Source organism: Coenobita brevimanus, chromosome 62 (assembly GCF_032717465.1).
Source record: "Coenobita brevimanus isolate Jiangsu-jjx chromosome 62, ASM3271746v2, whole genome shotgun sequence".
Taxonomy (NCBI): Eukaryota; Metazoa; Arthropoda; class Malacostraca; order Decapoda; family Coenobitidae; genus Coenobita; species Coenobita brevimanus.
Window position 1 is genome coordinate 23,971,428 of NC_137015.1, and position 21,991 is coordinate 23,993,418.

General features: G+C 44.3%; 2 protein-coding genes across 2 annotated transcripts; both read left to right on the forward strand.

The window, feature by feature from the left end:
- The first annotated feature begins 202 nt into the window (after positions 1–202).
- LOC145404007 (52 kDa repressor of the inhibitor of the protein kinase-like) lies at positions 203–2,562 on the forward strand. The gene is made up of 2 exons (XM_080275610.1): positions 203–291; positions 687–2,562. The coding sequence occupies exons 1-2, from the start codon at positions 203–205 to the stop codon at positions 2,560–2,562; spliced, it is 1,965 nt and encodes a 654-aa protein (XP_080131736.1).
- Positions 2,563–13,157: 10,595 nt separating this feature from the next.
- Positions 13,158–14,354, forward strand: LOC145404008 (uncharacterized). Its single transcript, XM_080275611.1, has one exon. It carries the CDS (start codon positions 13,158–13,160, stop codon positions 14,352–14,354), a length of 1,197 nt encoding a protein of 398 aa, XP_080131737.1.
- Positions 14,355–21,991: the final 7,637 nt, after the last annotated feature.

A 21,991-nucleotide genomic window follows, 5' to 3' on the forward strand; every position in this document is an offset into this window, starting at 1 on the left:
AGGCGAAACTTCAATACACACGAAGTCCCTCATCGGTGTCTCTTTCTCCAGTCTTATTGGTCTTGGTCCAAGCATTGGGCTCACGTGACGCGTTCATTTTGGCGGGAATGCATGATAGACAGTCACTCCTTTCAGTTAGTCACCAGCATTCTGTGTGAGAACATAGGCCTACGACTGTGTGACTGAACAATCGTCATTCGACATGAAGCGGCAGCTAATTATGCAAGATTTTGTAAACAGAAAGAAGAAAGCAAAGACTCATGATGAGGGTCTTCCAACAACAGAAATAAGGTACGTAAATAACGTCATTTATTTCACGTATTACCGTATGTTTTTAGAGTTTAGTTAGTTATTACCATACTACCTGTGTTTTGCCTGTAATAAGAAAATTAATAGTAAACTCAGGTAAAAGCCTTTGCCTGTCTGTCTGTCTGTCTGTCTGTCTCTGTCTGTCTGTCTGTCTGTCTGTCTCTCTCTCTCTCTCTCTCTCTCTCTCTCTCTCTCTCTCTCTCTCTCTCTGTGTCAGTTTCGTGTTAACATTGTTTTAGGAGTGCTACGCCGTCTGCGAATGAAGATGCACACCCTGTCCCACGCTGTTCCAGTAGTTTGGTTGTTTCTTCACAAGACTACAGGAGTTTGGATCCGGATCTTTTTTCACAAGACTCAAGCATTGCGGGTCATTCCAGTGTCATTGGACATTTTGTTAATGTTGCCCAGCTTCCTAAAGAAAAACGAGTGCACCTCCTTCAGAACCCATGGGTGCCTGACAAAAATTACCAGTTTCCTGTTGTAGCTGACTCCAGTGGCAAGAAACGCAAATTCCAACATTCTTATCTCGAAGAATTTCCTTGGCTGTCCTACAGTGGACTGCCTGGCAAAGAGGGGGGCTTTTGTCGCTACTGTGTTATAATGGGGAAAAGGATGAGTGGAAGAGGGGATCAAAACCTAGGAGCACTTGTGAGCAGACCTTTCAAGCGTTTTAAGAGTGCAAAAGAGGATTTTCGAGCTCACCAAAATAGTCAGTATCATGTGTTTTCTATGGCTCAAGCCGAATTTTTGTTGGCACAAGAGCGTGGTGTAGTTCCCATTGATGAAATGGTTAACACTCAACTTTGTAATGAGAGAGAGAAGTGCAGAAAGGAGGAGAACGAATATCGCCGACGTTTACATCCGATTGTTGAAAATGTAATTCTGTGTGGAGTACAAGAATTGGCCTTCCGAGGACACAGAGATAGTGGACCTCTTGACTTGGATTCCATGCCAGCTAATGGAAAGGAGAGTAATTTTAAAGGGCTTCTTCGGTACCGGGCATCAGGTGACAACAAGGATGTTAAAACTGCCCAGAAAAACATGTTGCTAACAAGCTGGAATGTGCAGAATCAAATTACCAACGTGTACGGTGATGTGATTAAGGAAAATTTAGTGAATTCCATCAAGCAAGCTGGTATTTACTCTGTGATAGCTGATAGTACCACAGATATCAGCGCACATGAACAATTAGCTCTTGTCATACGTTATGTCACTGAGGGTGGACACGTGAGGGAGGACATGCTTAGTCTAATTAAACCTTCTCAAACCACTGGTGCTGCCTTGGCTGATGAAACGGTGCAGTGCTTGAGAAAGTTGGGCTTATCACTAACAAACATCAGAGGACAGGGTTATGATGGAGGTTCCAACATGAGTGGCTTGATTAATGGAGCTCAGGCTCACATTAAACAACAGCAGCCTCTTGCAGTCTACACTCACTGTGCATCACACCGACTTAATTTAGCACTAGGACGTGCTCTCACTGTTCCTGGTGTCCGGAACATGCTTGGCATTGTTTCAGAAGTTTCAGAGTTTTTAAGTGGATCTGCAGCAAGGGTACAGGTCCTAGAGAAGAAGGTAGATGAATATGTACCGGACTCCCTCAAGAAACGAGTGAAGCCTTTATGCAGAACTAGGTGGGTGGAGCAGCATGAGTCTTTAAGAACATTTGACATGTTGCTGATACCAATAGTGATGGCCCTAGAGGATATTCAGAGGTTGGGCAACACAGATGCTGTAGCAAAAGCTTCTTGCCTTATAGCAGGCGTAACACGCTTTGAATTTATTGTCACCCTACAGATGGTAGTTTTGTTATTTGGCATTACGCAACCTCTGTCTGAGAGCCTTCAGACCTCCACTCACACACTCACAGAATCCATGGAGCTAGTTGAACAAGTCAACAAGGCAGTGGCAGTCAGTCGAGAAGAATTTTCCTTGGTAATGGATAAAGCATTAAAACTGGCTGATGAACTAGATGTTCCTGTCTCAGTCCCCAGAACTACCAAACGACAGGTTCATCGGACAAACAGTTGCTCGTCAACTGACCCAGCAGAGTTCTACAGGATCAACACCTGGTATCCATTCATTGACCAGATGATGACAGAACTGAATGCTCGTTTTCCTAAGGAGCATCCCGCCATTCATTTACAAGAAATCATTCCACTGTTTATTGAAAAGGCCAGCCTTACCTCCATCGAGCAGGCTGCAAAAGTATATGAAGAAGATTTGCCAAACTTAACCAGTCTTCTGCCATAACTTCTTGTCTGGCGAGAGATAATATCCTTAATAGACAGAACGCAGTTTCCCAAAGACATAAGTGAGGTGTTTCAGATGACAAGCAATCTTCCAAATGTGCGTGTCATTGTGCGTATTTTGATGACGTTACCTGTCACAAGTTGCTCTGCAGAGCGAGGATTTTCAGCCTTAAAGAGAATGAAAATAGATTAGCGGTCAACGATGACCGAAGACCGATTGGAGGCACTGATGCTTATGAGTATTCATGACAAAGAAAAACTTTCAACAATGAAGTAGTTGAAAAATTTATGAAGATGTGTTCTCGTCGTCATTGCGAATAGAAAGACATCCTGCATTTAAAGAAGCATAAGCCGTAGTAAGAGGAAAAGATGGATCATGACGGAGTGTTCAAGAGTTGACCAGTTGTGTATATGAAAGACTGAGAGTACCAGTTAACTTTTGTATTAGAAATCTGGACAGAATAGGATTGAGACTGAATGGCTTGTTCTTTGTAACTTACTTTGTTAAAACGATAAATATAAACAAACACGTTTGTTTAAATAACTGACGACCTACCAAAAAATCTATCATTCTATCAGAATATATATATATATATATATATATATATATATATATATATATATATATATATATATATATATATATATATATATATATATTGTTACGGAACAGAGAAAGATAATGTACACTTTAAGTGAGAATACTAAAAATCACTACTGTCCCGTAAAGTTCCAGGTTCAAAACAAAAGAGTTAGGTAAAATTACAAGTTAAAGTTTAATGCTCAAACTAACAACAAAACATTCAGGACTCATAAGGATAATGTAATGGCAAAAAACAGGTTAAATATATAGTTAACTGCAATAGCCTCTATTAACACGAAATTAGCAAGAGTAAATTTTATCTAAGTCAGCCCTGATAAAATGAAAATACACTGGGTAATGCTCAGTTAATGCAAGATAAATTATTACAGATACAAACTATTATTAACAATTGGCTGACATAAAACCTTACATTAACCACAAAAACCTTACTAGGCCTAAGAATTAACACCTTATGCTACGCAGTACAAGAAAAAAGGCAATAACAGTTATACTCAAATTACACAGCTGCTAGATGGTTGGAGACTTCCTGAGCACTCACAATAATAACAACTGTACAGGGGAGGACAGAGATGTGAGCAAAATGAGGAGTAGAACTAAGTGGCAATAATGCAGAGACTGAGCCCATTATATAGGGGCCGGCAGAGCTTGATACAACTTGTAAGAAGGAAGCGCAAATGAAGCCATGGGGACAAAGAGTTGACAATCCTGCTCTGAACAACAGAAAGAACGACTTACTCTACTATAAGGGTGGAAGGGGGGAGTGAGGTAGAAAACGCTCGTGATCAAACATGCAGCAACTGTACGTTAAAATTACACAAAGGATGATGAAATCATAGGCTATGTAACACCTCCCCACAAAGAAAAAACAAATTTACAAAGGAAATTTCTTATTACTCTAAAACAATCTGTCTAAAGTCTAGATAAGCAATCTGCAATAACATTTTCTTTCCCCTTGACATGTTGTATGTCTAATGAATACTCCTGAAGAAGTAGACTCCATCTAGTCAATCTCTGATTTTTATCTTTAAACTTACTAAGGAATTTCAGTGGGTTATGATCGGTACAAATGACTATGGGGTCAAAACCAGAACACAAATAAAATGAAAAATGCCGTAAACCCAAAATCAAGGCCAAAAGCTCTTCTCAATAGTTGAGTAGTTCTTTTGAGGTGGAGTGAACTTCTTACCGTAATAAGATACAGGGTGTTCAATACCCTGATCATCCTCTTGCAGCAAAACAGCCCCAGCTCCTGTATCACTTGCGTCAACAGCCATCTTAAAAGGCTTAGCAAAATTTGGAGTAGCGAGCACTGGCTGACTTAATAGGATAGCTTTAAGCTTGCTGAAAGAGGATTCACAGTTATCGGTCCAGACAAATTTAACTCCTTTTTTAAGTAGGTCTGTAAGTGGTGATACAAGAATTGAAAAGTTAAGAACAAATCTCCTGTAATAACCTACCATTCCCAAAAATCTTTGTAGCTCTTTCCTACTTTTAGGTCTGGGAAGATCACTTATAACCTGAACCTTAGCTCCTGGTGGTGCAACATGTCCATCACCAATTACATACCCAAGGTACTGAACTTTAGCTTGACCAAACTCACACTTTGATAAATTAGCTACAAGATTAGCCTGAACCAAACGCTCAAGAAATTTACTGACATGGCATAGGTGATCTTTCCAGTTGTCACTGAAGATTAATACATCATCAATATACACAACACACCCTGCCAAACCCTCTGTTACAACATTCATGAGCTTCTGAAATGTGGCTGGTGCATTCTTCATACCATATGGCATTACAGAACATGCAAAAGTCTTTCCTAGTGTTACAAAACATGAGATCTCCCTAGCACGTTCAGTCATAGGTACTTGCCAGTATCCCTTTAACAAATCAAACTTACTTATGTACCTAGCCTTTCCGATCTTGTCTATGCAATCTTCCACACGAGGGAGAGGGTGTCTGTTTTGGTTATCTGATTAACACGTCTGTAGTCGATGCAAAGCCGCTGCGACCCACCTGGCTTAGGGACTAGAGTGACAGGAGAACTCCACTCGCTCTGACAGGGCTCAATCATCTTGTGGTCCAACAGGTAGCCAAGCTCCTTCTGGATGAGAGGAACTTTCACTGGGTTCACACGGTAAGGAGGCAGTTTAATTGGCTTTGCGTCTGCAACGTCGACATCATGCATCAACACAGTGGTTCTTCCTGGAGTAGCACGGAACACTTGCAGGTACTCCTGCAGTAATGCCGAAAACTCCTGCCTTTCCTCGGGAGGTAGATGAGAAAGCTTAGTCTGGAGATCATTCATGATATCAGGATTCTTCCCCAAACTATCGCTCAGGCTCATGCTGCATGGGAGAACTTCACTTGCAGACTCGGGTGGAACAGCTACAGTGCAGACTGGATTATTTTCGTCCCGCCTGTGATATAACTTTAGCATGTTGATGTGACAAAGTTGCTTGTTCTTTCTACGATCTGGTGTGGCGATGACATAGTTGACATCACTGAGTTTCTTCTCCATGAAATAAGGACCACTAAACTTGGCTTGAAGAGGTTGCCCATGAACCGGTAGCAGAATCAAAACCTGATCTCCTGGCTGAAAGTGGCGTAACCTGGACTTCTTATCATACCAAGTCTTCATCTTCTCCTGAGCAGCTCCTAAATTCTCTCTCGCCAGCTGTAAAGCAGTGGACAGCCGTTCTTTGAACTTCATCACATACTCCAGCAGGTTGACGTCATCTTCCTCTGACAGCCAGCATTCCTTGAGTAGCTTAAGGGGTCCTCTTACTTCATGGCCAAACAGTAGTTCAAAAGGTGAGAAGCCCAGTGATTCATTTGGGATTCTCTTGCGGCAAATACAACGAATGGAAGACCTTTACCCCAGTCTTTCTGATGTTCCAAACAGTATTTCTTGAGCATCGATTTGAGTGTTTGATGATATCTCTCCAACGCTCCTTGGGTCTGGGGATGGTAAGCTGAAGACGTGATCTGGGTGATGCCCAACTCTTTCAGAGACTGCTTGAAAACATTTGACATGAAATTACTTCCCCGGTCGGACTGTACTTCCTTGGGCAGACCAAACTTTGTGAAGAACCCTAGCATTTCCTTAACCACGTTCTTTGCTGAGATATTTCTAAGTGGAATGGCTTCAGGATAACGAGTAGCCATATCAATCATGGTCAACACATAAGAAAATCCTGAAGAAGTCTTAGGAAGAGGGCCCACAATATCCACCAACACACGGGTGAAAGGCGCCTCAAAAGGAGGAATGGGAACTAGAGGTGCAACCTTTTCGGTCTGATTACACTTCCCCACAACTTGACAGGTGTGACAAGACTTACAGTACCAGGAAACATCCCTGAAGATACCTGGCCAGTAGAAGTGTTTCAAAATGCGTGCCACAGTCTTCCTCACTCAAAGGTGTCCTGCCAAACTGGAATCATGAGCCACTCTAATGATATCCTGCCTACAAACACGAGGGATGACAACTTGATGTACAACCTCCCATTCACAGTCGGCTGATGCTGTTGGGGGTCTCCACTTCCTCATAAGTACTCCTGACTTTATATAATAACAAGTAGAAGCACCGGCTGACTCTTCTTCACTGTAAGCAGAGTTAGCTAGGCCTTTCAACTCAGGGTCAGCAACCTGCAACTCAACCAACTCTTGACGAGACAAATTATCAACACTACGGGGTACTGCCTCATCTGGTGAGTGGTCCAAATTAGCAAGAAAAGTGTCAGCTAGGATAACATCATCATCATCATTATCCTCTAAGTCACCAGTAACTTTAGACTTAGCCCTACTGACAGCACATGCAGGGAACACATCAGGGACATCACAATCCTGGGCCGCAGCCACTGGCTCACTAGACAACTGAGGAGCTGGACACACTTGACTTCCACCAATATCATTTCCAAGTAAGAAAGTTACACCTGACATTGGGAGTGTCTCAACCAACCCAACCATAACGGAACCATTAACAAAATCAGACTCTAAATTCACTCTGCACAGAGGGACAGAGAAGTAATTATTCCCTACACCTTGTAAGATTACAGATTCATCAGAGGAATTAACATTAGAGCCTAGAACACTGGTCAGCATAAGGGATTGGCAAGCACCTGTATCACGATATATTTTAACTGATTTCCTGTCATTATTGTCCAGAGGACTGACAAAACCTTCAGACAGGAAATTAGCACATGAACTCTTGAGAGTGGCACCCACGTCACTGCTCAAAAGAGGAGCTTCATCATGAGGATTTAATTTACCCCTCAAAGCAGGTTCAGTTAACTCAGTTAAAGAATTCTGGGAACTCTCAAGATTGGACACTAGACCAATTGACTGAATATTTAAAGACTCCTTTTTGTTCACATCACGCTGTCTCCTGAAACATTTCTCCGTAGTATGACCAAGCTTACTACAATAAGTACATTTACTTTTCTGAAATCTAGAGGTGGAGCTGGTATTTACTTCCTGAGAAACATCATCTTTATTCTCTTTCCTGTTACCTGTACTCTGAGTAGAGGCAACGTACTTACTCTCAGCTTTCCTTTTTTCTCTAGAATATCTCTTGTGAGTGAGAACATATCAGCTAAAACTGCAGCATCAGACAAATTATCTATTCTTTTCTCATCAAGATATAGGCTTACATCTTTATAAATACACCTTTTGAAGTCCTCCAGCAAAATCATCTGCTTAAATTTGTCAAAATCAGAATCCACATTCTTAGAATTTAACCACTGCTCTAACAGATCTTCTTTGATTTTTGCATACTCAACATGGGATTGCTTATCTTGCTTATAAGTTGTCCTAAATTTTACTCTATAGGCTTCAGGAACAAGCTCATAGGCCTTAAGAATCAAGCTCTTAACTACATCATAATTATCAGATTGATCCTGAGGCAAAGATGCATAAGTTACTTGAGCTTTACCGGAGAGAACAGTTTCAAGGAGTATTGGCCAATACTTTTTGGGCCAATTAAAACCTGTAGCTACCCTCTCAACCAACTGAAAATACTTTGTTAAATCAGATTCATTAAAAGGAGGGACAAGTTTAACATTTTTAGCCACATCAAAATCATCAGAGCTAGATGATCCAGTTCCACCTTGTTTCATGCGATACTCATGGTCTGCCTGAATCCTAGCAAGTTCAACTTGTACCTGAAACTCAGCCTCCTGAATACGAGCCTGAGACTCCGCCTCCTTAGCCTGAGACTCAGCCTCCTTTGTACGAGCCTGAAACTCAGCTTCCTTAACACGAGCCTCCTGCAGGGCTAGCTGTAACTTAGCTATTTCAATCTGCGTTTGCTCATTTGGAGGAGTTATATTAAACAAGCTTTCATTAATCATGTCAACAATTTGATCTTTAGAATGATGAGAGCGAACAGCAATTCCCAACTGTTGAGCAACAAGCTTAAGTTCATTCTTTGTTCTGTTTTCTACATCACACACTGTTTGCACATTTGACAAAAAATCTTTGGCTTCATCAAGTGTAGTAATAGTAGACATCATGAATAAATCACAGTCACAAAATATCAAGCAATATCCTTATGATAATATCCTGAATATCCTGATAAGAGGTCGCCAAAATTATGTTACGGAACAGAGAAAGATAATGTACACTTTAAGTGAGAATACTAAAAATCACTACTGTCCCGTAAAGTTCCAGGTTCAAAACAAAAGAGTTAGGTGAAATTACAAGTTAAAGTTTAATGCTCAAACTAACAACAAAACATTCAGGACTCATAAGGATAATGTAATGGCAAAAAACAGGTTAAATATATAATTAACTGCAATAGCCTCTACTCGTATTAACACGAAATTAGCAAGAGTAAATTTATCTAAGTCAGCCCTGATAAAATGAAAATACACTGGGTAATGCTCAGTTAATGCAAGATAAATTATTATAGATACAAACTGTTATTAACAATTGGCTGACATAAAACCTTACATTAACCACAAAAACCTTACTAGGCCTAAGAATTAACACCTTATGCTACACAGTACAAGAAAAAATGCAATAACAGTTATACTCAAATTACACAGCTGCTAGATGGTTGGAGACTTCCTGAGCACTCACAATAATAACAACTGTACAGGGGAGGACAGAGATGTGAGCAAAATGAGGAGTAGATCTAAGTGGCAATAATGCAGAGACTGAGCTCATTATATAGGGGCTGGCAAAGCTTGATACAACTTGTAAGAAGGACGCGCAAATGAAGCCATGGGGACAAAGGGTTGACAATCCTGCTCTGAACAACAGAAAGAACGACTTACTCTACTATAAGGGGGGGAAGGGGGGAGTGAGGTAGAACACGCTCGTGATCAAACATGCAGCAACTGTACGTTAAAATTACACAAAGGATGATGAAATCATAGGCTATGTAACAATATATATATATATATATATATATATATATATATATATATATATATATATATATAGATATATACATTCAACTTAGAACTATAAAACTTATATGTAAACTTCAGGAAACTGGCAAATGGCCCCCCCCCCTTAGAAAATTCCTGGGTGCGCCCCTGAATGCAATCACTGGGTTAGAGAGAGAGAGAGAGAGAGAGAGAGAGAGAGAGAGCAAAGCCAGACTCCGTCGAGCAAGGACGTGCGCCGCTCTCGCTCCTCCCCTACCCACCAGATTGTTACAACGGTTCTATTACCCCCCCGAATCTGTCTCGCTCTGCCTGTTTTACACCGTGTATTGATAATACTAATATTAATAATATTAATATTATCATTGCACATCTTCCTTATCCTATCCCTCGCCTAGAGTCCCTACCGCTGGTAACTAGTGAACCCTGCGGGCAGTGCCACAAGGGGGCCCTTAGGAGGGCTGCTAAGTCGAGGCGGCAAGGGTGGCAAATTTTTTCCCTGTGTTAGAAGGCAGTGCTTCATAACCTGCCACTGTTAGGGTTAGGGCTAGGCCAGGCCCCCAGTGTAGGGGATTGTCTGTTCACCCTGCCCCTACACCCGACTCTCTCACCCAGCAAGAAGGATATGGGGAACGGTATGCATGTGGTTTAGTTGTGATGGACAGATTAGGTAGGGTGTGTTAAACTTTGCAACAGAGTCTGTACAACATGATGTAAAATTGTATTGTGTAAGACATGCTGTGTAATAGACACGCATTATACACACACTCGGACACAAGGACTCACACACCTCTCTTTCTGACATAATTTAATATAAGCAGTACGCAGACAACCAATTGTACACTCATCTGACCCCCCCCCCTCCCATTCACCTTCTTAAACATAGTTTATCACACACATTCTGCAAACAACTCACCACACACGTCATCTGACCCCCCGTCCTCTCCATCATCTCTTTAACATAACTACATATGCACATACTCTGCAAAAAACTCACCATAAACTTCTGATCTGACACCCGCCCCCCACCTCTCTTACATAGTTCATTACACACATATTCTGTAGACAACTCACCGTACATCATTTATCTGACACCCCCCGTTATCTTTTCAAACATAGCCTTTTACACATATTCTGTAAACAACTCACCATACATCTTTCATCTGATACCCCCTCCCTCATCTCTCAAACATAGCTTATTACACACTCTGTAGACAGCTACCCATACATCACTCATCTGCCATCCCCCCCCCCCATCTTTCAAACACAGTTTCTTACACACATTCTCTGCAGACAACTCACCATACACTGCTCATCTGATATCCCCCTCATCTTTCTAACAGATAATTACACACATTCTGCAGACAACTCACCATACACTGTTGATCTGACCCCCCCCCCCTCCCTATCATTTCTGGTGCAGCTCCGCCACCCCCTCCCACCCCGTGGCGCCTCATTCAGCTAAAGATGTCACAGGGGGCACAAACCCACATTAATAGATCGCCCCAAGGGAATATCCGGATACCCACCCGCCAAATGGTGTACAGTGTGTGGCTTGACAGCAGTAAAAAAGCAAGTAATTAACTGCCTCTCCCCTACTGCCCCAACGTTTGCCACACACAGTGGTGCAGTCTGACTTTGACTGCACCACAGTAGGAGATCTGAGGCAACGCCTGAACATCACTGATCCTGTTGTGCACCTAACCACACCCACCAAGGACACATCACCTAGCAACACTTATTCCCCGTCCACCTCTGAGGAAGTAGACGAGTTATTCCAGCTAGATGCCACTGCGCTGGTGGACATCATCCTAAACCTAAGAAAGGAAAACAGGAGATATAAGCTCATCCCCAACCACTTCGACGGGATCTCCAGGGACTTGGCTGAGAAACACGATGCTCTGGTAACAATCCTCAACTTTATAATAACATCGCCGCCACACAGACCAGCCTGAATAATTTGACTGTCAACAACATCTCCAGCTCTGCCCGTGGCTACAACATTGACAAGGACTGGCAGAAACAAATCAACACTCACAAAGAAGCAAGGGATTGGTGGCCCTCAGGGAAACCACGTGCCTTACGAAGAAGCTCCACTGCACCGTCATCACAGGTACACAAGTACACCTGCCTGACCCCCTGTCCACCTCAACACAGGTGCACACACCCAACCCAGAGGCTTCTTTACCACAAGTGCACATACCTAACCCCCTGTCCACCTCAACACAGGTGCACAAACCCAACCCACAGGCTTCCCTACAACAAGTGCACATACCTGACCCCTGGGCTCCCTCACCCCAACCAAGTAACCCTTATCCACTGCCTCCACCTATCAAGACTGGAGGTACACCGGCAACGCCACCCATTACTCAATCCACCAATCCCATGAACTCAACTGACACGAACATCAGTAATACCAGCAACAACACTAGCAACAACAACATTACCAGTGACACCAACAACACCAGCAGAATCACCAACACCACCAGCAACAACTCGAGTAATACCAGCAGAATCACAAACAACACTAGCAGAAAGACAAACAACAACAGCAGATACACCAACAACACCAGCAGATATACCAACAACAGCGGTGGCAACAACAACAGCACCAGCAGCAACTCCAATAACACCAGCAGCAGCACCAACAATATCAGTGGCAACACCAACAACACTTCAGAAAATCATCCAACGAAGAGTACCTTCATAATCTGCACCCACAACCCAAAAGGCAAAGCAGGTTGTTGCTTCAACAACAACAACAACAGTGAGAGTTGCCCATCACAGCCTTCTTGGACCTCCCAGAATCATATGCATCCAGCTGCACCCCAGACCCGAAAACCAGGTGGACCTGAATCACAAGCAGCCAACTCATTGCCCTCCCCCCTGCAGTCCCCAGACGTGACAGCCTACCTGGTACGAAAGCTAGGACTCGCCCCCACATATCAATCAACAAGACGGACCGGCCAGCCCCACAGTACAGCACTGCACGTTCATACAACCCTCATACAGTGACACCTCACCAACCAGCCCTACTACTGCCCTCATTAGCTACCCAAGGCTCATCAAAGACTTACTGCTACCACTGCAAAAGAAGTGGACATTCCGACAAAAATTGCTGCTGGCTTAGCTGGTGTGACCACTGTCACCGAGTAGGTCACACCATTGAAAACTGTCGCACCCTTCAAGCTCAGGAAAGGGAGGAGACAATCCCCCCCCAACTGTCACTGCTGGTTGACACCCTGAACAGGCACTTCTTGAGGCTTGCACCCATCAGCGGCTCACCAACCCCTCTCTCAAAACCCTATAACACACATTTCCCCCAATCACGCTGGAACTATGCCAGCCGTTAATAATACAGAAAAATTTACAATCATTTCAGCAAATGTCAGGGGCCGCCAAACCAACATAGGAGACCTGAACCACTCTTTTATTATACCACACAATCCAGATATCATTGCCACTGTTGAGACCTTTCTCAATCCTTCAGTACCTACTAACTTCGGCCAAATAAAAGGATACTCAGCATGGCATCGAAGGGATCGTGCCCACAGCACCTTTGGGGGCGTCGCTGTCTGCTTCTGAGATGGCCTTGCTGTGATGGCCTTAGATGTCGACGTGGAGGAGCACCTGGAGATGTCATTCTTCAAGCTGTGGACAAACAACAACGACACATTATTACTCTGCGTCTGCTACCGGCCTCAGTGGAAGGGAAGTGCCCCCATCCAGTTCATTCACGCCAACTTAGACTCACTGCTCCTCCAACACTCCTGCAAACACCTTATCATTGTTGGTGACCTGAACCAACACCTTGTGGCAAGACCATTTCAGGAGCTATTAACAGATTATGGACTCACCAATCATGCCACTTTTCCCACCCACATCTCAGGCTCATCCCTGGACCCAGTCATCTCTGACCTTCCGGAGGAAGCGATCACCTGTGACCCCTTGGGAATGGTGGGATCATCAGACCACTCAGCGATCCTCACCACTATCAGGACCTCAGTTGAGTGGGATGTGCCTTCGCCCCGCACCAACTGGCTGTGGGCTCGAGGAGACTGGGACAGCCTCATAGGGGAGCTGGACTCAATGGAGTGGACATTATTACTCCATAGTGATGTCGACTCACAAATAGACGTCTTCAGCAACGTCCTACTATCCCTACAGAGGAAATACATACCCAGCCAAGAGTACAAAACCAAACCTCGGGATCAGCCATGGTTTGGCTTTCAGTGTCAGACTGCTGCTGATGCCAAGAGCAGGGCCTGGACGAGGTACAAGTCTCACCCCTCACAGCAGAACAAAAATGCTCACAAAGAAGCCTGCAAGAACATGAGATGGGTCCAAAAACAAGCCATAAAACGCTGGAGAGAAGCTGTAAAAACTAAACTCAATGGTTGGAATGTAAGCAGCAATGAGTGGTGGAGTGGGGTTCAACAGCATCAGGGCCTGGTTGCTGACAACACTATCCCACCATTCACCAGGCCTGATGGAAGCATAGCCACCCGTGCCACTGACAAGGCCCAACTATTAGCTGCTCACTTCTCCTCCAAAGTGTCTGTACCGGATCCCACACTGCCTCCCCCTAAGATTCCTCCTCTCACCACCGCCTCACTGGAGAATTTCACCATCACCACTGAGGAGGTCAAGAAACAGCTGCTCCTGCTGGATCCCAAAAAGGCACTCGGGCCTGACAACATCAGTCCTCACGTCCTCAAGAGACGTGCTGCACAGCTGGCCTCACCCCTCACCATCATCTTCAACAACTGCCTCTCCTCAAGTAAGTGGCCAACGTAGTGGACAGACGCTAGGGTGGTGGCAGTACACAAGAAAAATAGCAAAAGTGACCCAAAGAACTACAGACCAATATCCCTTCTCTCCATCGTTGGAAAGTTAATGGAGTCACTCATGGCCAGCAAGATCACCAGCTTCCTGGATTCCCACCATCTCCTCAACACCAAGCAGTTTGGCTTCAGGAAGGGGAAGTCGGCTGTGGACCTCCTCCTTCAGTCCGCTGCTTGGAATCACTCTCTCGACAGAGGATTGGACACCTTCATTGTGGCTTTAGACATAGCTGGAGCCTTTGACAGGGTGTGGCACCAGGGCATCATCACCAAACTGGGGAGCCTGGGTGTGCGTGGTGCCCTCCTGAACCTCATCCAGGATTACCTCAGTTGTAGGACCATCAGAACGGTAGTAAACGGCCACACATCCAACCAATTTCCCATAATGGCTAGTGTTCCCCAAGGCAGTATACTCGGGCCTCTCCTCTGGAACGTATACTTCAGTGACATCCTCCAACTCACTCCAGAGGCTAAAGCATGTGCGGATGACTGCACTTTGTCATTCTCTTGTGACAGAAGTGAGTGGCAAGACACAGTCTACCACATCAACCAAGCACTAGAGAACATTGTGTCAAGACACAGTCTACCACATCAACCAAGCACTAGAGAACATTGTGTCTTGGAGCAACCGATGGCAAGTTACCCTGGCCCCTGACAAGACACAGCTCATGCTTATTTCCCGCAGGCAGGACCTAGCTGATTTGCCCCCACCGGATGTACAGCTAGAGGGAAGAAAGCTTCCCCTACAAGACTCCATCAACATCCTCGGAGTAGAGTATGATGCGGGCCTCTCGTTCACCAGCCATGCCAGGAAAGTGGACAAGAATGCAGCCTGGAGACTGAACTGTGTCCGCCGAGTATCTCACCTGCTGGACGCCAAGGGAGTGAAGGTGCTTTACAAGGCACAAGTTCGCTCTGTCATGGAGTATTCTCCATTAGCCTGGTCTTCATGCCCTCCCTCTTACCTGGCCACCCTAGACCGTGTCCAGGACAGAGTTCAACGACTGGTGAGACTCAAAGCAGCCCTACACTAGCCTGTCCCCTTGCAACCCCTCCAGGAGCACAGGGATGTGGCAGGTCTGTGTGTGATGCTCAAGGCTCACATCCTACATACCCACCACCTAGTGACCTTGCAACTCCATTCGCCCCCACCGGCCACACACACTACCAGAGCAGCCCCATTCAGACAGCAACAAGTGGACCTCCCCTACTCCAGGACGGAACACCACTTCCGCTCCTTCTTACCCTGATATGGCCACCTGTGGAACAAGCTGGTGCGCAACACTGACATCGGCCACAGCGACTCCCTACAAGCCTTCAAGTGAGAGGCCAACAGGTGGGTGGCATCGGCAAGAGACTACAATAATTATTAGCTATAGGTAGCACTAGTGTCGACAACACTAATTATAATCAATATGTATGTCAATATGTAAATTTTCTACTACCAATTAGCTATAGATAGCACTAGATTCAAACCTAGTTGCTTTAGCTTAGATTTCGAAAGTAACTCTTAAGTCCTTGACAACACCAAATGTAACTCTGCAATAAACCATGTTTAAAAGAGAGAGAGAGAGAGAGAGAGAGAGAGAGTGGGGGGTTTGGTGTCCCGCTTCGAGACAGTGCAGTCAGTCTGGTTGGTGTTTTTTTTTTTATTTATTTATTTTCTTATGCAAGGAAGAAGGAACCAAAGGCCAGGAGCCCGCAAACCATTCCTTCCAAGTAAAAACAAAAACAATACAAAAGAGAGCCAAATTCAAGATCCGTTCATTTCGAGATGCCTGGACACACTGCGTTTGAAAGACTGGAGATCAGAGGAAGTAGGAAATACAAACAGAGGGAGACAGTTCCAGAGTTGACCTGTTGCATAAATGAAGGACTGGGAGTAACGGTTAACTCTTGCATTAGAGAGTTGGACAGAAAAGGGATGAGAGTTTGCCGCTAGGCGGGTGCTAGACGGGTGAGGTGAGGAGGCTATGATTTTATACGCCACTTACCTCCCCGCTACCCTCCTGTCTGTTGTTTTACTATGTTTAAGCAGTTTTATTTAGTTTTGGGAAGAGATTATGATTCAGAGGGATTAAATGTTGTATATATCCATTCATTCACTCACTCATTTAATGACACACACACACACACACACACACACACACACACACACACACACACACACACACACACACACACACACACACACACACACACACACACACACACACACACACACACACACACACACACAGTCACTCATCCGCCATCACCCACACATACCCCCCCTCTCTCTCTCTCTCTCTCTCTCTCTCTCTCTCTCTTTCTCCAACCAACACATCCACACACATACCTCCAGTCACCGAATCAAGGTGGTATTAGAATAATTTAAGTAACACAGAAAAGAACGACAAGGTGTAATAAACAAAATAAATCGCCTAGGAAAAGGTGTTAGGGATCTTCCTTACCCGACGAGAATCCTGGATTACAAATAGAATAGAATATAAACAAGTCAAATACTGAAAAGGATAGAAATTGACTAAAAAGGTCTCTCTCTCTCTCTCTCTCTCTCTTTCAAATTGTATAGAATCGCGTAGTATTGTTTATAAAGGACTCAGCATGTTTGTATGCGTCAGCGTGGTCACCTAACGGCGGCTCTACACACTGCTCGATCTCTGGCAGCCTCCCTATTCAGCCCCTTATCCCTGAGGTCACACTCTATGGTCTCGTCCCAGGTCTTTTTCGGTCTGCCTCTCACACCCCAAAATATAAAACACATCGGCCCGTATTATCGCCGGTTCAGGAGCTCCCTAACACCATTTCCTAAGCTATTTATTTTGCTTGTTACACCTTACTGTCCTCTTCTGTGTAATATAAATCCTTCCTATACAACCATATTCTGCATAAATAACACAGAAAGGTTAATAACCAATCCTAACAAACAATAAATCGCTAAGGAAAAGGTGTTAGGGAGACTCTTTACCAGACGATCGTAAAACCTCCAGTCACCTCCTGGGGAATTGAACCTAAGACCAACGCTCGTTCTGGCGCGCTGATACCACTAGACCACCAGGCGACAGCAAAAAATGGCATAAAAAACAGTGAAAAGGCTAACAAAGCAGTGTACAGGATGGAAGAAATAAAAGATCGGGACTTCAATGGGAGAAGAAATATTAATCTGATATTCTGTGACTGACTGTTTTGTGGTTAGGGATCTCTCTCCCTCTCTCTCTCTCTCTCTCTCTCTCTCTCTCTCTCTCTCTCTCTCTCTCTCAATGGCTTCTGTAGGAACGGAAGATAAGAACAAGAAATATTAATCTGATATTCTTGGACTGCGTGTTTTGTAGTTAGGGAGTTCTCTCTCTCTCTCTCTTTCTCTCTCTCTCTGTTGGGAAGCAAAGTTTTCTCCAAGAAGATCAGAAGCCAGGAGGAAAGTCTGTCTATCTATTGCCAGACGCCTTAATCCCGTAAGGAGTGGCCACAAACAAATCGCCTCCATGTAGCCCTGTCCCCCGCCAGTGCGTGCCACAATCAAATGCCTGGTATGTTTTTAATCAAGAGTAGCTTTCCATGGTGTAGAGGCGTGGGAAATTATTCGTCTACATATCCACCATGTTCTAAATCCCACTTTCCTCTGCTGACTAATATTCCTGAGCACTGGGAGGCTTGGCAGGCTTCTCTGGCCATGGATGATGCTCTTTGATGAGACGGAAGGGAGGAAAGTGACGGACATGCCCTACGTGTGACGCAGACGCAATGGAATGGTAGGTGAACCTTTGACTCCAGTTATTATTATTATTATTATTATTATTATTTTATTTTTATTATTATTATTTGATGATGATGATGATGATGATGATGATGATGATGATGATGATGATGATGATTATTATCATCATCATCATTGCTACTGCTACTACTACTAATACCGGGTAATAATGCTACTGCTACTACTACTACTGTTGCTAGTTCGTCTACTACTACTACTACTACTATTAATATTACTACTACTACTACCACTATTGTTCTTGTGGTTCCAGGCTAATTTGGACGTGAACCCCGTGGACTGCAGGCTGAGTTTCCCCTTGTACTGCCGCAACTCTCCTGCTATATTGAGACAGAATAGGGAGGGGACAGAGGGAGGCCTGGATAACCGACTGGACTGGCTACTTGGTTATAACAGTGCCACCACGTGAAGGCGTCCCTCTCCACCAAGCCAAAGGGACTGACCTAAACAGCAGAGAGAGAGAGAGAGAGAGAGAGAGAGAGAGAGAGAGAGATGAGATTAGATCACAAAACGACATCTCTCTCTCTCTCTCTCACACACACACACACACACACACACACACACACACACACACACACACGTCCTCTCCAACCAAACACTGAGTTCGGGGAATGAATCTCTTAGGGCGCGTCCACACGTGTGCTGGAACAAGTGCTGGCAACATGTAAGCAACACAATAACGACCACGCTGCAAACATGTTGGGAACAGCAGCATCTAGATTATGTTGGCAACATCATGATGAAGTCTCAGCTGCCTGGTATGGACACACTTATTCCTTCACCTCTGCTGCCAGTGTTCGAAGCTGCACTGAAACATGTTTGCATACATCTGTCCAAATACTGCTGCATACATGTTCCCGAACATGCTGCCAGCTGTGTTGCTAACATATGTTTGAGTACACGTGTGGACGCGCCAGACAAAGATCCAAGAAGAGATATTATGAAGAATGACAACGCTTGGTACATGTATTGTAAGGCTGGTTACCCACCTTAGACTTAATATTTTAACCTCTCAGTCAGCAAGGTCTCTCTTCAAGGTCTGTATAGTCTCAGTTAGGAAAAACTGAGAATAGTTTAGTTAAGACTTCACTGAATTCCTCTAGCTTGTCTCAGAGGAAACTTGATCATGCCTAATATTTACCCTGGAATATTAGATGCAATGTATACTTTTTTAAACTAAGGGATGAAGACAGAGGCCTTTGTAAATTATACCCTTCCATTATAAAGTTATTGTTGAGGTTAGAGAGAGAGAGGGGGGGGGGGGAGAGGAAACACGTGAAACACTGTACATTACAAAATGACCTCCACAACAGAGAGACAGACAGACAGGCAGACAGAGCGCTATTAACCTTTAGTTCCCTTTTTTATATATTTCAGTTCTAGTTCCACCTGCACGTCACCCCGGTAGACTGAAGGCTGATGCTATCCCTCTTCTGTAGCCCACCATCTTCCTTTCGGGGGATAGGGAGGGGGGTGAGGGACGCTTGTATACCCGGAAGTGAAGCCGACCAGTTATATCAGTGCCACCACGTGAAGGCGTATAAACTAGAGGGTATTCAGTCCTCTGTTCATCTTATCAACATAAATTCAGTTCCTCGACAGATGGAATTTGAAAACATTATGGAAAAAAGGAAGGAAAGAGGATAGAGGTTTCAATTCTTCTTCAGACCCCCCTGGGATTTACAGAGAGAGAGAGAGAGAGAGAGAGAGAGAATGGCCTACATGTTTACATCACTGTGTACAGTGTAATAGAAGGTGTTTTTAATGTTCCCTTGTAAAGCATGGACGTTTGTGGCTGTGTGTGTGTGTGTGTGTGTGTGTCTGTCTGAGAGAGAGAGAGAGAGAGAGAGAGAGAGAGAGAGAGAGAGAGAGAGAGAGAGAGAGAGAGAGAGAGAGAGAGAGAGAGAGAATCCAAACACGTGTCCAATGTAATCCTGAAGAATAGAGGGATTGGCGGCTTAAGGCGTCAGGAATATCAAACCTCATCGAATCAACGTCCATCTGATACTGGCTTGAGGCAGGGCTGGATCGGCTATTACATTAAGATTTAAGGAGATTACATTAAGAGGGAGGGGGAGACCAAGGATGAGATGGAGGGATGGAGTGGAGACGTACCGTATATGAGAGAGGGGGGTGTGAGCTGGGAGCAGGGCAGTGAAATGGCAAGGGACACAGCGACATGGAGGCGCTTTGTTTGTGGCCACCTCTTGCGGGATTAAGGCGTCTGGCAATAGACAGACAGATATATAGACATTAAGAAGGAAGGCGATAACATTAAGAATTAAGGCGATTACATTAAGACTTAAGAAATCACCTTGAAGTGTTCAGTAGGTGAGAGGTAAAGGCGATTATACGAGATGGTGTGTGTGTGTATAGGTTAGCGATTTGTCTGTTAGGTGGTTAGTTTTAGGGTGTTTATATTAGGCATTTTAGTTTATAAGTAATATAAGGTTAAAAATATAAAAAAAAATAATAAAAATAAAAATACAAAAAAATAATAATTTTTTTATATATATATATACATGTACGTGTGGATGAAAGTGTGTATGTTCATATGCATGGATATGTGTATGTATGTATGTATATATATACGTTCGTATATATATATGTATATATGTGTCAATGTATATACATATATATAATTTTGCCTTAATGACCAGGGGCTCCGGCCTCAATGGTCGATAGGAAAAAAAAAAAAAAGGTGTATGTGCCCTTTCTCATCAAGAAAGTAATTGACGGCTGTGCTGGTGAAGTTGAACAGGTAAAAAAACTTGCTTCTGGAGACCTCCTAGTCAAAACAATAAACTCACGCCAAGTCAAAGATTTGCTCAAGCTACGTAAGTTCCATTGTTACGATGTCGAGCCAAAGATCCCTCACTCCATGAATTCCTGCAAGGGAGTTATCACTTGCAGGGACCTCATGGTAATGGACGAGGACGACATTGTACAGGAACTTACTGGCCAAGATGTCATTGCTGCGCGTTTTATTACCAGGTTTACGGAAGGCATCAGGAAGAAGACCGCCACTATTGTTTTAACTTTTGCCAGGACCTCACTTCCCTCAAATGTCAAAGTGGGATATGAAATTTTAAATGTCAGACCCTACATCCCCAATCCCCTTAGATGCTTTAAATGCCAGATTTATGGGCATGCAGAAAAGGTTCGTTGGGCTTCTCAACCAGTGTGTGGTAGGTGTGCGGTTCCTGGTCATGATGCTGATCACTGCAAGTCAGAGTCTGTGAGTTGCTTTCATTGTCAAGGTGCTCACTCCACTTCCTCGAGGGACTGCCCAAAGTGGAAGGAGGAGAAAGAGATCTGCACAGTGAAAGCCACAGAGGGCATATCCTATTCTGATGCAAGGAAGAAGGTACGGGAGTCGCATGCGACTCCCAGGCCTAATGTCTCCTATGCATCGGCGGTTATGTCCCGGCCTGTGATGTGCACAGTGGAGACTCAGACTGACCCGGAACCAAGTGCTCCTGTCACTCACATTGCACCATAGTCTGCTCCTGTACATTCTGACTCTTCTTCTGACGCCCCTGCTCCATCTTCATACTCTCAGGCCGCTGCTACTTCTCCGGCAGTGCGACCTAAACAGAAGCCAGACAAACCTGAAAAAACTAACTTGACAACCCTTACCAAGTCACGACCTCATGTCTTACCTGCTCCTGGTCCAGCGAGGGAGAGAAAGGGTAGCTCTTCCTCGGTGGGCTCTGGAAGCCTAATTATTGATGAGCAAATGGAGGTTTCCGTCAACAAGCACCGGGATAGGTCCCCCGGTAGTCGCTCGCCTGCTGGCAGGCGACAAAAAAAGACCA

Coding starts and splice junctions, on each gene's coding strand:
- LOC145404007 (XM_080275610.1), top strand. CDS start 203: ATGAAGCGGCAGCTAATTATGCAAGATTTTGTAAACAGAAAGAAGAAA. Junction 292..686: donor CTTCCAACAACAGAAATAAG/GTACGTAAATAA, acceptor GGGTCATTCCAG/TGTCATTGGACATTTTGTTA.
- LOC145404008 (XM_080275611.1), top strand. CDS start 13,158: ATGGCCTTAGATGTCGACGTGGAGGAGCACCTGGAGATGTCATTCTTC.